Source organism: Pelecanus crispus, chromosome 11 (genome assembly GCF_030463565.1).
Source record: "Pelecanus crispus isolate bPelCri1 chromosome 11, bPelCri1.pri, whole genome shotgun sequence".
NCBI lineage: Eukaryota > Metazoa > Chordata > Aves > Pelecaniformes > Pelecanidae > Pelecanus > Pelecanus crispus.
Window position 1 is genome coordinate 5070282 of NC_134653.1, and position 17804 is coordinate 5088085.

At 44.1% G+C, this 17804-nt stretch overlaps 1 protein-coding gene across 1 annotated transcript in view; it reads right to left on the reverse strand.

Moving 5' to 3' along the window:
• The window catches only part of SDK1 (sidekick cell adhesion molecule 1), a 417731-nt gene that overhangs the window by 21917 nt on the left and 378010 nt on the right, over positions 1-17804 (reverse strand). Inside the window, exons 36-39 of the mRNA XM_075718433.1 lie at positions 5892-6007; positions 4264-4450; positions 3310-3447; positions 22-183 (exon numbers count right to left, since the gene is read on the reverse strand). Of these exons, the coding sequence (XP_075574548.1) occupies positions 22-183; positions 3310-3447; positions 4264-4450; positions 5892-6007 (603 nt within the window). The remainder of the gene's footprint in view (positions 1-21; positions 184-3309; positions 3448-4263; positions 4451-5891; positions 6008-17804) is intronic.

Sequence of the window (17804 nt, forward strand, 5' to 3'; positions counted from 1 at the left end):
TGGTTTTATGGTTCCACTTACCTTCTGCTGGCCCAGCTGTGACGTTCGCTTGCAGTTCAGGGCCATAGGCGATGGTTCGGGCTTGCACTCTGAATAAATAGGTCATGCCCTTGGTGAGATCTCGGACCTTCAACCAGCGTTGCCAGTTCCCTTTAATGTCCACAGTCACCACCTTACTCACCCCTGGAAGGGCCATGCAGATAAAAAAAAAAATAAGAGAAGGTTGCAATGCGAAAAAAGAAATCAAGTAGAGCTTATTACATCTAGATGGTAAGTAAAATTATCTAACAGTTTGCTAAGAAAGTATTTCTTACAATTAGCAGGAGTTTAAGTAGTGATAATAGCCAATTTTCAGCACTGATAAGTATAATTAGAGTTTAAGCTTGATAAGTGGGTACTGACAAGAAAAAAAACCTTACAACACAACTGGGAAATTACCAAGAGACTACACGCAACTTCACTAATTATTCTGGGAAGAAAGGAGGAGGACTGCATGTTGCAGATTGCTTCGTAAGCAAGCGTTTCGCCACTGCTTGTTTGCCAAGTAACCTGCAACATTGCTGGAGGAGGAAACAAGGGCCAGGTTCTTTCCTTTCATCTTGTCCTGTCATTTCCACCATTACCAAGTGAATGCAGAATGAAGGATGTATCTCTCAGGTAACTTGTGGGTATAAATGCCACTGCAATAGGGGATGCGATCAAAGCACTATTGCACGCGATCAAAGCACTGTTAGCTTGGACAAGGCTGAAGTCATGACTTGTGCTTCACCCTTCTCACTCTCCAAGAAATTCTTCTTACACGGATGAATTAAAATCAGCGTCATTTCCTTCATCAATATGCATAGCTAGTTTCACGTTTAGATTCTCAATGCTGCATAAAGGGCAGAGTGGCAATGAGTGCTTTAAAAACAAAAAAAAATCCAGCTTTTATTGAAATTTTCTAAAAGTAAGTCAATGGAAAGAATTTGATTCATAAAATAATTTACAGAACAGAAAGTTTGAATTTACAGAGTCCTTTTGGCATTTTCCTGGTTCTGTAGATGTACGTAACACATTTCAAACCAAGAAGATAAGAAGCGGGGAAATGTTTTTCCCACTAGAGAAGGCAGCTTGCTAGTTTGTCTTTCCAGAAAAATGCAGAAGAAAGAGTTTTTCAATCCAGATGCTTATTTTATGCAAATCAACATGCTTCTTTCAGTTTTTATCAGTTAAATAAAGAATAACGTCCAAGCGATTTCTGTTCAAAGTTTTCTCCGAGATACAATTTATAACTGAGGGAATCTTTCCTTGGTTAACGACGAAGCAGTGAAAACTCTCCCTCCTTCCCTAGGTGTACTATTTCATTTCTCCAAGACAAATCAGGAAGCATTTGTCATTTTGAAGTTACGTTCCAAAAAAAGGAACCGTTAAAAAAGGCTCCAGGGCAATTCTGTTGTCTACTTTTGTGTAAAACACAACACTGTAAAGCTTAAACAATAAAAGGTCAAGCAGGGAGAATACTGTGCTAAAGAACAGATCGCTGTTAGAAAGTTTTGCAAAATATGCAGGTTTGAAATGGTGGCTTATGAGTAGGAAGGCAGGAGGTGTCACAATGGTGAGGATGCTCAGCCGAAAATCACAAACGGGTGAAAAATCAAAAGATGCAGGAAAAAAGCTCCAGGGGGTCAGGTCCATATTGTTGCATTGTAGAGAGCTGGCATGGAGGAATGTGAGAGCTGGGGCTGGACGGACCCTCTGGGATCGTGGGGTCTGGCAGCTGCCAGCCCTGCAAGCCTCGCTGCCTGCATTCAGCACCGTTACGTGCTCCATCTTCAAATGAGTTTGGCTTTACCTTGCTCTCTAAATAAAGGAGCGTGGCTTTTCTATCAGAGGAAAATTATGGCATCGAGGGAGGGATTACTTACCATGGTGGGAGAATAAGTATGTTTGCTAAAAGAAAAATGTTGGCACAAGAACAAATGGATAGGAACTGGAAAATAAATTTAGGCAAAAATTTAGAATCTGAGGAAAAGCCCGCCATAACCTCCCTGCTCACATCAGAAATCTTCTACAGGGCAAGGAAAGACAAACTAGAATTAGAGATAGCACAGGCAGAGGTGTGGAAGAGAAGAAAAGAAAACAAAGATTCTGAGGATGTTAAGTCAAATGCATGCAGAGAAAACATGATCTGACACTTCCATATTTTCAGGGGAAAAATGCATTCTTAAACCTTGTGTAGGAATGAATAAAAGGCAGGAAATGCCCAAACAGCCCAAACCTCCTGCATACCCTATGCACATTTCTCGGTCAGAATTAGAAATGCTTTCTGCATTAGCTCTTTGTGCTCGGACCTGCCCACCATAAAGGCTGAAAGTGCTTTTATTCTCATATTTTCATTCCTGAATATAACTTTCTCAGTGCATGAGACATGGATAGTCAGACAATATAGATCTTTATTCCTTACAGAAGAAGCAACTATGAGTGATTGATATCCTTATTTCTTCGGAAAAGAGTTTAAAATGGATTGGCAATGGCTGAAATTACTCTCCCTGCTGTCACACTGCCAAAGTTGGACATCCTATTGAACTACTGGCGATCTACCAGGAATATAAAAATATTAGTAATACCATCCACAAACTTTGTAATCTTTTCTAATTCACCTTTGGAATGAATTTACATTTGTTTTCAGAGAAATTGCCAAATCCCTCTCTGTCGCTGTTCTGGCAAATTAATGAAACATTTGTGGCCACCACATTGTTTTGGTCTAGCTTAAATCTAGTGCTGGGTTAAAAATGCTGCTTGAAAACTCCATGTGAACAGACACAACTAAATCTCTACCACAGTTATTCTCCCCCTGTCAAAAGCAGCAGTGGTACCAGTGATGACTAGCACATTTGATGCCCGGGCAATCTTTGCGATAACACAAGTGACGCATGATGTGATAAGCAACACAACTATGTCTGACGACTATTCTGGGATGAAGCCTACTCAGCAATTTCAAAGCGCAATGCGGGGAGACGATCAGGCACTCTCAGGCTGAGTTTCGTCTTCGCCCATACCAGGCAACGACGGCCATAAAATGACTTTTCAAATCACACAGGATATAGTTTGTGCAAGAAAATGAGAGAGGACAGACAAAAGCTGTATTCCACAATATTATAGTTCGCTGAACAGTTTTGGCAAAAACGGAATTGTTTTACTTACCCTCTGCCACCTGGCTTCTCTTGGAAAACAGCAGAGAGCAAGTAGGAAATTAGGCAGAGATAAAAGATACTACAGTGCTTTTCTGTCATTTCCCCATGAATATGTATGATCGGAGGTCTTTCTTACCCTGGACGGGAGCCAAAGGCTCATAGACTACTCGATAACCCTGCAGGACTCCATTTGCTGCTGTCGGCTCGCCCCAAGACACATTGAGTGTAGTGCAAGTGATTTCAGAGAACGCCAAGAAGCTGGGAGCACTGGGTGCTGGAAGGATTACAAATAGATTGAATTGCAGTAGGAGTAGTCAATCTGATATACATACATATTATAAAAAATCAGTTTACTTGCCCAGCCTAAATCTAAAGGAAACAAGCTGAGAAGGGGATTTGTCAATTGTACCCAAATGTCCTGTAATCAATCAGAAACCCAACCTGTCCTAAAAAAAGCAGCCACTCGGCTGCAAAGCTGAACCTCAAAAGCAAGCAAGGAGATAGGACACAGAAGGGAAGGACCCTCAGAAGGGTGCTACATGAGCGTACAGCCCGAGTGCACACCATCTCTTCATAGCCACCACCAAGGGCATTGCCTTCACCCTGTGCTGGAGTGCTCCCGCCATGGTCACGTCCAGCACAGAGACAGCTCAGTCTGACTGGGTGGCTGCTCATCCAGCTTAAAAGACAAAAAAAAAAAAAGTAGAAATTATAAAAAGTACAATAATTCTCTGACAGGACTGTTTGGGCAATTTCCAGGCACTGGAGATGAGGTCCTTCAGACTTTCAGATGTGACAGCAGAGGCCAGAAACACAGATCCACAGACAGTTTCCTCCTGGACCAGCTTGTGAAGGGACTGGTCCTTCTGCCAGTCCATTCTTATTTCCACTGTATTGTTCCCTTTCCCACATGGCCCACTTGTCTGATCCCTTTTTTCCCTTCCAAGACCATTACAATGTAATGACCCATCCAAAGGCTAAATCTAAACACCAGTGCCCACCTGCTTCCACCCATTTCCCCTAGCCACCGCCCAGCTACATTCTGGTCATCCCCAAGTCTGTGCTTTGAGACGAGACTATGATCCCGTACCCGCCTGGTGCGTCCTGCCCTGCGAGGGGCTGCTCCTGGGGCCGTCCCCGGCTGCGTTGAAAGCGGAGATGCAGACCATGTACCGCGTGTGGCTGGTCAGGTTTTTGAGCCGGACGGTTGTCTCTGGCAGGAAAAGTACCTTCACTTTCTCAGTGTCATTTTGGATGTCGCTCTCCCAGTAATAAATCTGTTGGGACAGTGAGATGTTTTAGTATATCCCACACCTAGAAAATATCTGGGCATTGCAGCTATGAAAGATCAGGAAGATGGCGCAGTTTTGCTCTGGACTACTCCGTTAAATGGGATACCAACGCTTTTCACCACGTGCCCAATCTCTTCTCTTCCTTTGGCAAATTCCCCTGAGTCCGGTGACCATGTAGCTGAATACATCACTCAAAAAATAGAGCACAGGCTGAAATATGGCCTAATGACAGCAGATATGAGCTGCCAGAGTTCAGCGATGAGAGGTCAGTTTTTAAATTCTCCCTGAAATGCTAGCTGCCTGTCAGCACTGGCATCCTGATACGATGGCCCATAATTCACCTCTGTATGCACGCAACGGTTTCACCATTTGTGTTCGCAGGACAGCCAAGCAAATGCCTTCCTGTAGAGGGTAATAAAGACTTTCCCTAAAGTTCCTTGAGGTACTTTTTCCTCAGTCTTCCCTTACATAATTTTTATCCTGATGCCATAAAATTAGGCTTTGGAGAAGTCGTTTCCAAGAGGAAAAGTGGTGCCAGCCCTACTTATTGGACAGGCCTGGCAGCGAGAGCATTACAACAGGCCAAAGCAAGCCAGAAAGTTGAGAGAACGAGCCAAGGCAAGACTCCACCTTGGCTCTTACAAGCCAAGCTGTTAGAGCCATCTATATATGTACAAAAGGAAAAGAACATGAATTGATCTATAAGGATGCTTGTTACTGCCAAGAAGGGATGCCAGATTATTCACATTGGCTTGGCTTTTCTTTGCTTATGGACCTAAATTCATGGAGAGAGGCAGAGCCAGACACTGAACCCAAGCCAAGCTCCAGTGTTTGTAGACTTGCCCGTTTCTACTCTCCAAGGGTCCATTCTCATGCTGGAGAAGCTAAACAACATGCCTCTGCAACGTGCCCATCGCCTATGAACCAAATGCAATTAATACTATGATTTAATTTTGTTAAAGCTAAGGAAATGAAATAATTCTTCCGAAATCTGACCTGGCTCAGGCTTCTAGCTTGGAGAAAGTTCTGCTTTTCCTAATGGCTTGTAACATTTGATAGATAGAAAGCTCAGTTAATTTTCTTCAATACACTTCTTGCCCCTAGCTCTTGTGCGTCTGTTGCTTTTTGGAGCGGATATGTTGCCTGCATAAGCGGAGCTGCCTCCTTATCTGCATACCCTGTTTCCCCACACTCTCCTCCTCCACAAATAGCCACATGCTTTTCCTTTTCTCCCACCACCACCACCAGCCCCCAATCTCATTCTCTTTCTTTTGGTTTTGGGACTTAGTGCCATTTCCATCCTGCAGTCTGAATGCTGTTTTAATTTGCCTTATGCAGTGAGAGCAACTGTAGTTGGTAGAGCTATCTCACAAGTAATAGCAATGCCAAGCAAGATAAATGAAACCAGTAGAAACAGGAGGATTGCCTTGTAGCCTTGGATGTTCCCATTTTGGCTGTCGGGAGGAGGGGGGTCCCAGGTGAGCTCCAGCTGGCTTGCAGAAAGAGAGTTTACTTGGATGTTCTGTGGGGCCAGTGCTGGTGCTAGAGAGAAAGGAGGACAGAAGAATTAATAGTGACACACAAAACTAGTTCATATCCAGGTTGCAATTTTCCATTTGCAGAAGGACCCAGGACAGACTCTCTTTACGCCAGAAGTCAGCTACCAGAGTCAGCCCCGGAGGTATCTGTATCACAGGGAAGTCTCAGCACACGTGGATGGAGGAGCAGCCGAGCCTCCGGACGTGGTTCTGTTCTGTCCCACGCAGGCTGGCTTAGACATTGAACCAACTCAATCCTGCCAGCAGCTTTAGAAAAGAAAGGAGAATTTTGTCTTCATTCTACAGCAACGTTTGGGGCTTGCCTTTGGCAGTGACACTGCGCTCCTGACCGACCACTCTTGAAAGTAACTGGGAGCAACGCAATCCCCTTGCCACCGTCAGCCTGGCCTCCCACTCAGCAGCAAGTCTTTCTAACAGCCTGTTTGCAAGGCTCCAAGACCTAGGGCCAAAATACAGTCTAAAATTACCCCCCAAACCAGCCAGATGCTAATCAAGCCAACTAATATTTTATGCATTACAAAATGACTCCTCGCTTGCTACTTGTTAGCTCTGCTTTGATTATACCTTCACATACACCTGCTGGCCCTCTTTGGCTCCTGACGGTGTTTCTTCTTTGCATTGCGCTGTGCTAAAAAACTAATCTTTGAGTGCACCTGGGTCACACCAGCCTTCCTTTTGTTGGAATCCAACTTGGTGCAGGTGGGTTTTCTTCCCCAGCTGCTAGCAAGGACAGTCTGTTTTCCCGACCTGCTGCCTCTGCCTCCGGCAGGTCTTAACAAAACAGCACATGTTCTGTTTACAGAAAAGGTGCTGAAGCGTGACCTGCTCAAACTCCAGGAGTAGGAAGAAAAAGGCAGGGCAAAGGGTACACTTCTCCTTTCTCCGTGGGCACGGTGCCGTAGCCTTTACCCAGACCACCTGAGAAAGCTGCCTCTCTTCTCTCAGCCCCTTTATGGGCAATAAATAGAAGCGATAAAGCATTCACTACTCCAGTTAGATAGCCCCGGTTATCTGTTCCTCTGGAGACTTCTTTCCTTAGAGTGAATGACCTTCGTAAGTCACACTTTTCTACCGATACTCCCTCCCCCCAGAGTTATAAAATAAAATAGTAATTAACACCCACTCAGCCTGACACCAACTATTTATTTTGTTCTAACTGTGTGGTTTCCATATTATCACTGCCCACCCTGCCGTTAATGGAAATGTTAATAACCAGCGCCAGGTTGTTGTGACAGATGCTTGGACTCATTATCAGAAATTCTTATTTACCGCTCCATTAAACGACAGAATCGCACAAAAAAACAATTCAATCAAAACTAACTGGAGGAATTTTAACAGCCACATTAATAATCCAAAACATAAATAAAGTTAATGTCTTTTGCATGTTTGCCATCGGCAACTCTATTGCAAAATTATTGCTGTACAATTAAAATGTGAAAGGCAAAATTGGAAATAGCCTTTATCCCAGTGCTCAGTTAAAACTGTTTGTTTATTATATTTTTTTGTTTCCTTTTTAGCTGGATGTAGTGAATGCACGAGGTGACAACGACCATTGGTAAAATACAGCTTGTTCACAGGGGTGCGCTCGTCTAATTGCTGCCCTGTCTTCCACACTTCGCGGAGGAGCAAAGGGAGCAGCTCGCCGGCCGGCTGGCTGTGTTCAGCGCAATGTAGTGCTGTTCTGTTAAGGACCGCAAATCTCAAGATTTTGAGACTTTCACAGCACACATCAGAGCGCGAGGCCCAACTGATCACACCTTACAAACCTGAAAATACATCTTGGGAGATTCGCAGATGATGACATGCTCAGGGAAACAGGAATATGTACAATCACAGAAGAAAATGGATCACTTGAGCAATGTATTTTCTTTCTAGGTAGTGACACTACTGCCTGTTCTGAGCTGACAGTTTCAAAGTGCTCTCAATACCCAGGTCTGAAGCAGCATCTACAATAGCATTTTTCTTTGGATCCCATGTGCCAGCCTGGAACAATTGCCGCTTCTGAGATGTGACCATTAGAAGAGCCTGTGTGTGCAGGCTGCTGCCAGAAAAACACCGCTTTTCCTCAAACCCTTTTTGGAGCACGTCTAAGAAACACAATGGTTAAAAAGTGCCAGTGATCATTCTCCACTGACACGCTCGCTGCTGGAGCTGCCCTTTTGGCACTGCACTGGAAAATTTGATGGGAGGGAAAAGAAAAAAAAAAAAGACAATGTGGAAAAAGACATTTCTCTTCGCTACCCCAGAGCCTCGACGAGATGCAAATTGTTTGGTTTTGTGCCCTGTGAGTCTGTTCCTCTGTTCAACTTCCAAAGGCTGACATGTCCCTCCTCTTCTAAGCACAGATTTCTTGTTGACAGCAAGGGACAGCAGAAAAGTGCTGCTGATGCTTGATGTGGCTCTGTGCAGACAGCACATTACATTAAGGGTGAAATGAAATACTTCAAAAAGAAGGAAACACATCCCTAAAGACTCTACCTGTTTGAAACCCCAAACCATTCAGTGAATGTATGGACAGCCTGTGCAAATAAAAGCAAATGCATTTTAAAGGTGAATTCAAAAGCCTTTTACCTTCTAGGAATGCAGTTCAAGATTACTGAGCCCTGAATTTTTTTCATGGCTGTTGAAATCATGAATACATAAAAAGCAAGGTTAAAGCTGCATTCCTCACACTGATTTAGGTGTTAGTGACATTATCAACTATAGCAGGAGTGACACAGACCCCTGAGGGTCCAAACTCAGCTCTTGGCACGTGGAAAGCATTTCACTTTCCCTGAAAAAAAACACGTGTGTATTCATGAAGTCTAATTCTGTGCAGATATCCTGCTTTGGAATCTCATGGAGATATTGGTAAACATTTCTTATCTGATTTCAATTCACCTTTGAGATTGTCTCCTTGAAACTCTCCCTCAGCCAAAAAGTAAGGAGAAAGGCTGAGCAGGTTATACAGTAGTTAGTAAAAAAAAAAAATCATCATCTATGGACTGGGATGATATTGGCAGGATCATGTAAAGACCACAAATCTATCTGGAAAGGCAAGAGAGAGTCAAAATGAGCCCATGAATAAAGTTACACATCTAAATCCACATTTAAACATCTCTCTGCCCTCATTTTCCAGTCGTACTGAACAGCCTCTGCTCACACTGCAGTCAATTTGAGCTTGTGAATGCTCATAACCTTTAAAGAGAAGGTGCTTAAAATCCCCAGTGGCCTGCCCGCACCGGAGCTCCATGCATTGCAGAAGGTTCACCTCAGCTTTTCTCGCTGCTTGCTTGGGATATTTGCTCTCTGGGCTGTGTGGCACCGAGAGCTTTTCATCAATATGAAACTACTATTCCTTTTCTTAGTTGACAGTTGCCACGATGCTCTGTAGCACAGGTAGGCTACAAATCCTTGTGATTCATTGGGTAAACCTAATAACTGTTTGTATGAAACATTCCTTGCTGCTCTTACATCTGCTCCAATTTCTGTGCAGCAAAGGATTTCTCCTCTCCTGATTTTCTAATTGTTTCTACAATGCCAGTATTATGTCAGGAAATTCACAGACAAGTCTTGGACAAGATTCCCCGATACTCATGCCATTTAAATAAATATGCAGGCAAAAAATAAGGAGAAAAATGCAGTGGAAGAGACTGAAGATTTTCTGTGCGACAGCTTGATCCCACAGTTCCAAACAATCCCAAGCAAATTTCTGTTTTGTAAAGACCACTGATCCTTTTCTATCTAGCAAGCATTTCCCCCCTCTCCAGTTCATCAAAGCATGCTTTTGTGAACATGCCTGCTTTTATTCCCTAGTAATCAATGTATTTGCATTTTGGTGTTAGCACCTAGAGGCCAGAATCTCATTGCACAATGCGTTGCATAAACACAGAACAAAGAGACAGCTCCAGGCCCAAAAAGCCTCTAATCTGTATGTCTACACGCTGTATGGAGGGGTGGTTGCAGCATGTTCTGACCCATGGGCTGTAATCTTACCTACCTAGTGAGGAACAACAAGAGAGAAAACACAGCGATATTCAATGTAGCATGTGCTGACAATTAAAGCATGCACATGCAAGCACCTCCAAAGTTTACACACTGGTTCCTGGCAGACACAGTCATGGAAAATAGAGCTGGAAAGGATTTGGAGAGGGCTCAGACATCCATCCTCCTGCGTCACACCAGGCTCAGCTTGGCTGGTCAGATGTTTGTGTAATCTTGATCACTGACCTCTTTCCAGATTCCCCTGCCATCCCCACACAAACTCTGCCAGCATATCCCTATTTTAATAACTCTTAAAATAACTCTCAGGTTAGTGGTTTTTTTTTTTTAAATGTCTAGTCTAAACCATCCTCACCGTATTGAAGTTCTGTTCCTGCAGTGGCACGTAGAACAGATTGTTTCTTCTCCCGTTGCAACCACTGCCCTCAAGTTATGGCATAGATAAGCAACAGTTAAGTGGATTATAAAAGCCAAACACAACAAAACAAACAGAAGGTCACAAGATAAAAACAGTGAGACTGATCTGCAGAATGGGCTAAGCAAAACGCAGGAGGTTTTCTTGCAGTCTGGGCTTCGAGAAGGAACGCAAAGATGGTACCTCCCAAGAAAGAACAAAGAGGTGTATCTGCAGATGCCTGCAGTCACTCCTTCCACAAAGGAAAAGCAGCATGAGAGAAAACTGTTCTGTGTTTATTGGCCATTTTCTTACAGGGTCTGCAAAAGAGAGGTGGGAGCGAGGAACGCTTCCCCTGTGCAGCAGTACCCCTGTGCCATCAGGAATGCTGCGTGAGCGATGCTGATCAGTTCAATAACAATTAGTTAATTGTGCTTCAAAAACAGCTACTGCGAAGCTGCTTTCCGCTGTGACAAAGCGGCACAAGCTATATTTAGAATGTAAAAGATGTTTCCCACCAATTTCTGGCTGTTTTAAGCTAGGCTACATTTTGTGATGGAAGTACGTGCTTTTTCCAAGGACTGCGCTTTCTGGGGTTACTTAGATGTATTTCAGATGCAATAAAACAGACAGAGCCACATACAAAAGATGTGGGTCTTAACCCCTCCAACGCAATTCCATTTGCTAACATTGGACCCGAGTGCTCCTACCCTCTTTTATTCAGGCATGACAATTTGGCACCAAAACCTAGTGCTCTGCCAGTTATTAACTTCAGCGGGCTTGTGTCACCCTGCAACTTGAAATGAGTCTCAGGAAAGGAGCAATCTGGTCTCCTCCATCTTTGAGAAGCCCAGCCTCCCACTGGGCGGGGTGTGTGTGTGTGTGTGTGTGTGTGTGTAAAGCAGCTGGAAATAGCCAGGTTTTAATAGGAAATAATCCCTTTTTCAGGGATGCTGATATATGTGATATATGTGTTGATTTACATGGTTGCATAGATCAGCGTAAGAGAAACAGAAACATTTTTCCTAGTGTACAAGAGACCAATGTAAGTCAATACAAGAAGAACTTGAACATCTCCTCTCACCCTCATGTACACTGATGAAGAGGGAGCACAATCTAACCGATGCAAAAATAGAAAGATAAACAGACAAACCTACCTTGGTGGAGAAGAAGGGGTGGAGAGGAGAAAAAGAATAGCTGTCAGGATGGGAACTTTGGGAATCTAGCACACCCGCAATTGCTTTACTCTGTGCCGTATTAGCCGGGTATGCAAATACTTGGCCCCCTACCTGTGTACTACACTTAGTACAGTAGCTGTGTTTTGCCACATCAATTTTTTTAAGGGTAGTAAAGTCATGAAAAAGCATAAATAAAAGCAGCTGCAAATAATACCCAAATGTAACATCAGCTTCTTTGCTTAGCACTGGGAAGCTTCCCAACATTGGCTAGGCATGTCTTCAGCATCTGGAGGGATATGAGGGAGACAGGGGTGGAGGGAGGAAAGAGGAAGAGGTGACATTCACTGCACATATCGGAAAAACATTGAAATGAAACAAGGACTAGAAATGGACCCAGACTCTAGGAGGTTATCTGCCAATGCCATTTTTTTGAACTGAGGAGGCAATCATGTTCTGAGGAAACCTCCACGGATATGACTTATTCATGAAGAACCTTCATAAACTGGCAAGTGACTCAAGCAGAAGTAATTCTCACCCTGTCCCTCACCATCTCTTCCAGCAGTGGTGAAAACACTGTTGCTGTGATTACTAATCTTTTAAATATGGGGTTCAGATTTCCCAACGAGCTATTTGCAGCCCAGGATTTTCATGGGACAGACATGGTCTGAGTGATGCAGAAAAAGTTACCGTGATTGCATTACAATGCCTACAACCAAGGCGAACCTCACAGAGCAGTACTGCGAAACAGTTAGAGCCTGCAAACAAAAACTACACACTTTTCTTCTGCTGAAGCCCACAGTTCTACTTAGCTAATACAAACCTAAAATAGGCTATCACATTGCATACTGAGATTATCCATCAAGGGACTGAGAGCGCCTGGCCCAAAAGTAAAGCCCTTACAGAACTCTCAGACTGCCTCTGGAAAGGGCATACAGGTGGTTAAAAAAGGAAGGGGGGAAAAAACCCAAAATGAGCTTTTTCCTCTATTTCTTTTGTGTCAACAAAGATATGATCACACACAGGCGGGCAGCCCATCAGTCAGCAGAGACGGACCCATGAGCAGGAACAGCAAGAGTCTGACAAGCATTAGGTATGCGCAAACAAACATACAGGCATAAACCTACAAGCTAAAATCCCCTCTCACTTACATCAATGCAAATTAGGGTTAGCTCCGCTAAAGCTAGTAGAGCTAACCCAGTGTGAAAGTCGTGTAACTGAGAGCAGTGTCAGCTCTGATGAGCGCAGGATTCACCCCCCCAGGAGGTACTGAAGGTTGTTCAAGGGTGCAAGGGATGGTGAAGAACTGCTGAGTGTTTGATACTCTGGCCTGATCCTCCGTCGTGTGCACCGGGAGGAGTGGGAGCAGCATCAGGTGGGAAAGTACCGCTCTCAACTCTCCTAAAAAAGTCTACCCATTAGACAGAGGCAAAATTACCTACTTCAGACTATTTCCCCAGGCTCTCCGGTTCCCAAGACTCCTCCTCCTCCATTTATAGTCATGTTCCACTCATTATAATTTGTTAATCCCACACTCTAATACCATAATAACACAAGTTCATGGCAGCCAACAAAAGCACCCACTTAATGTTCACTAACAGTAATGGCAGCACCTACTAAAGCCTAATAAGCACCGACAACTCGTTATGCTCCACTAAAGTCAAGAGAGCGTATCAGATAATTAGGGTGAATCTCCACTGGGTTTGCCATGTACCGAATGTTAAAAGCCGTACTGGAAAAAAGTCAAACTGAGCAGGTGAGATCTGCCACTGTGATAACCTTTCACTGGGGCTTTAACGCAAGTTTGGGTAGCTGACCCCCATGAGAGATTAATTTAGGATTTACAGATTGCAATGGTCAGGGAACCCCAGGGATCCCATGGATGACTGTGATCTTGTCCTCCTGGGGAAAGAGAGAGATTAAATTTACATTTTCTCAACTCTGAATAGGAGTTTCCTCTTTCTTTGCTTATTTTGCAGCCATAGCATCCCTGAGTTCATCGCTGTGGTCCTATACCCCCATATCGTCTCAGTGTCTGGATTGTTGTGGGGAAAATGTTTTAGAATATTGCCAATTCGTACTTTCAGAAGGAAAAATGGCAACTTTTTTGTTTTCAGTCTACAACAGGCAAACTGAAATGCCTCAAGTTCCATGATTGACGACGGATACAGCAAACAGATGTCAGAAAAGAAAACCAACTGTGTTCTCTACAGCTGGCTTCACAGCAAAGCCGTTCAGAGGAGGCAAAGCCACGGGAGTCGAGACCTATATGAAAATACTTACAACATTTTGCTCACATCTCCCAGGATGACTGAAAACAAGCAGAGCAGGACTGCACAATTAGAGGAATGGCTGCAGATATAACCCTTTAGTCAAAGATACTCAAACTCCAGCCTGTGTCTTCCTGAATGTGAGTTTTCAGCCAGGGACTTCCCCGCTTCTTTACCAGTGCAGTTTATGGGCCGTTTTACTTTACTACTGATTGCTCATGTTTTTGAAAGGAAGGTTAATTCCTTTGCTTTTAATGGAGTAGCTCTGCTGTTAGTTCAGTAAGGCTTTGCATACGCGATCAGGCTTCTCATCCCTCTGCCCTCTGTGTACTGTGCAGGGATGTCCCTGCACTCGGTTCTTCACAGGCCATATAGCACTGCAGCAGAACAGCTAATTTGTCCTACCACTCCCACCACTGCTTGCACCAACTACAGAACAAAGACAGGAGTCCTGATGATGAATTTGAGTACAGAGAGTCTGTCTGTCTCCGGCTACAGTCAGTACTGAAAATCGACATCAAATTGTTGGGTTTGTGAGATGGAAGTTCATCATCTGAGCAAAACGTCTCATGGCAATTGCAGCCCAACGCCACCCACACCAGCAATAGCAGTGGCAGAGATAAGCAAGCCGCAGCTGATCAAAAACTGATGACATTTTTGCTTGGACAGAAGCATCTTTCCCACATTGAGACGTGATAAAAAGAGGCAATTACACCAGAGCTAAGCAGGAGCTGCCGCACTGTATAAAGCATTGTGCTGTACCAAAGGCTGCTTATGACCAATATTAACAACTTAATGAGCTGTTAATGAGGCGCGCATTCAGCTTTTACTTGCAGCATGAAAACACTGCAAATCATTTTAGGGAGCCTCTGGATTGTCAATGGAGAATTAAAGATGTCAAATAAGCCCATCAAATTATGTCTCAATCTGGACACTGCTTTCCAGTGCATTCCCTTAAAATTCCTTTTCCTGTATGGTAGAATAACTTGCTTTGACAGCAGTACGACTCTCACTTAGACTTTTCTTCCTTCTGCCTTGACATTAGATTTCAGTCTCCAGAGAGCTGCAGGGATGTCTTTTTGACATGTTGACACTAAGGACACTTCTTCCACAGACTCACACTGGCACGGTTACTTTCTGCCTTACCACTGTAAGAGCAGCTACTGAGCTAAGTTACCAAATTTGGAAGTTTAATTATGAAACCTTTGTGCTCATCTGTAAACAGATTAAGAACGTCAAACTACCCTTAAAAAAATAGCTAGTTTGAATAGGAAAAGGGAGCTAAAGTTTATATAGAAAATTCATATCCATAATTCCCCAGCATTGCAGCGATACCAGTAACACACAAGGAATGACTAATGCTCTAATGTAGGCACACTTTAGTTTGTTATTTTTTACTCTCCTGTCGCAGCCCTGCAGGATTAGATAATGCAGCTGAGTGCTATCTATCCTGCTATTACCACCAGTGAAGCTGCGTTGATGGGAACAACAAATCCAAATTGGACTTGGTGCAGACAAGCCCCAAGTGGAAACCTTGTATAGAGTTAGTCTGGAGGAGTTTAAAATCCACCAAGAAATACTGACGGCATGTACCCAGGGGCTGATCCTACTCTCAGAAACGGAACGCTGTTGGGATACAGGCATAATGGTTTCCAGTAATGCAAGAGAAACTGAAAAGAGGTTTCTTTCCCAGTCCAAACAGGAAATGTCTCACCACTTTTTTTTCCTCTCCATCTTCCTATAGTTTTGCTTTCTTGTTCTGCTCTGACTTTACTCTCTCTTTTAGTGCATTGTGGAGAACATGGCTTGGATCTTTAACTCCAAGCTCAGAGGAGAACTCCTCCTTCTTCAGGGAGAAAGACACTGGGGACAGGATGAAAACCCAGCATCACTCCTGGGGCAGAGCATTCCCAGAAGGGCTGTGTAAAGCTCATTCACAATTGACCATAATGTTGGAACAGCTCTGCAGATTCTTTAAATTTAAAGGGGAGGGGAAAAGGAAGATCAATGTTTCAAACACCCTGCCATCCCCCAAAAGCCGCCTTTTGCTGATGTTCAGAAGTGTCAACAATTAAAAGGCAAATACCTTAACATTTCAAAGGCTTGGTGCTTTTAAAGTGCCAAGGAAGGTGAACCCCTTTGTTTAAAGTTTGAGCAAGTGAAACCAATAATTTATTTATTATACTACTTTCCAATAGCTTCCCTCCATCCCCTTTTGTTTATCATGGGAAGATACTGTCCCTAGGCTGACAGGTTTTAGACTACTGCAATGTGAAATGGCCACAATAATCCTTTTCTCTTCCCTCTGCCAGTGGTGTCTGGGATGGAAATGCCCACCCAGTTCTTCTAGCTGTGCCAGCAGCAACGCACTCGCTATCTGCATACGCACAGTCAGTCACCGAGAGACATGGCCCACGTGTCCCAAACAGATAGGAGAAAACAGCCAAGGGGGCCACAGCAGACTGATTGAAGCTGCCAGCTCTAATGCGCTGAAATGTTGTCATTCCTCTTGTAGGCTGTTAACAAGGAGGCACAGGGGACTTCTCTACACAGCATCTTCTCAGCCACATTCGGGGCAGGGAAGGAAATAAAGCTTCTGTGCTGTAAGAGGAAGGGGGGCCCAAGGTAATGCTGAGGGACTCCCTTCTCCAGAAAGTGACCTACGATGGGGAGGTGACACCACGTAGGGTATTTTGTATGAACACATGAAAAGAGTGATGCCACAGAAACAGTTGAAAATACTCAAGGACAAAGCAGCCTTGTTCTGACAACCTTCTCCAGCATTAGCGTCAGAGACAATGGGACATTGCCTGAACACAGATAACCAGCTAAGGAGGGACAAGAGCTCTTTGCTAGGAGCAGCTTACAAAGGGAAGCCAGGTGCCTGGAGTCAAATCTTTGCTTCTTTACGAGGCTTCTTTCTCCTTAGCATGGCTGCTTCTCTGTATTTTGTCTTCTCTTTCCCAAACCTAAATCACTATTTTTGGTGTTGGAGCTTTCCAGATGGTTTCTACTCCTTGCCTGTAAAATGCTGGAGGTGGCCAGGCAGCTCTGAGTTACTGGCAGAGCAGGGCTTCCCTCCATGTGTCAGCTACAGGCGGACAAAATAAAGTTTGGGAACTCCAGGAACACCTGTGGAGCCACAGGCAGGAGGGCGGATGAAAACAATTGCGGAAAACAGTGGGAAACCTGCTTTAGCATCTGCAAGCTTTGCACCAAGAGGTAGTGTCAAATTTTTGAAGATGGTAAGAAAAGAGAGGTAAGAAACAGTCATCCCCCTGTCCTACTCCCATTCCTTTCCAAGCTACAGCTTCACTTTGGAGAAAGTGAGATGGCCAGGAAACCTACTTTTCCAAAAGACGATGCCAGCGACCAAGGCGGCATTTCAACGGAGGACTTCTAAGAAGTCTCTGTCTTCCAGCTCTTTTTACTCCTTCCCTTTCCCATTACAGAACCAGCTCTCAGAGATCATTATGGAAAAGAACAGCAACGACAAACCAGCCTCATCAGCTCTTGTGAATTCTGAAGGTCACCAATGTCACCATCAGTTATAATGACACACATCACTCCCTCTTCACACAAATGGATTTAGAACCTGTTTAAAGGCTGGTGTCTCTCGGTGCACTTCACCCCTTCTGCTACCTCCTCTCCGCACACATGCGCTCTCCTCCAGCAGCAGCTGCTGGAAGAAATTATGAATTCCATTATTTTTCATCCAGAACAGCTTTGCAGTATATGGGAGAAGCACTGGAGGCTGCAGGCTCGTTAGCACAGGATTTGTATTGCCGCCTTCCATTTTATTCACCTTCCCAAATTAGTTGAAGCACCCCTGCCCCAAACCTGTGATTTCTGTTTAATTAAAATGCAGGTAGTGGAGTCTCCTGAACTCCAGAGCCCACCACACAATCAGATAGTGACAGTGACCTGGTAAAATAATGCTCTCGATATAGTGGCTGCTCT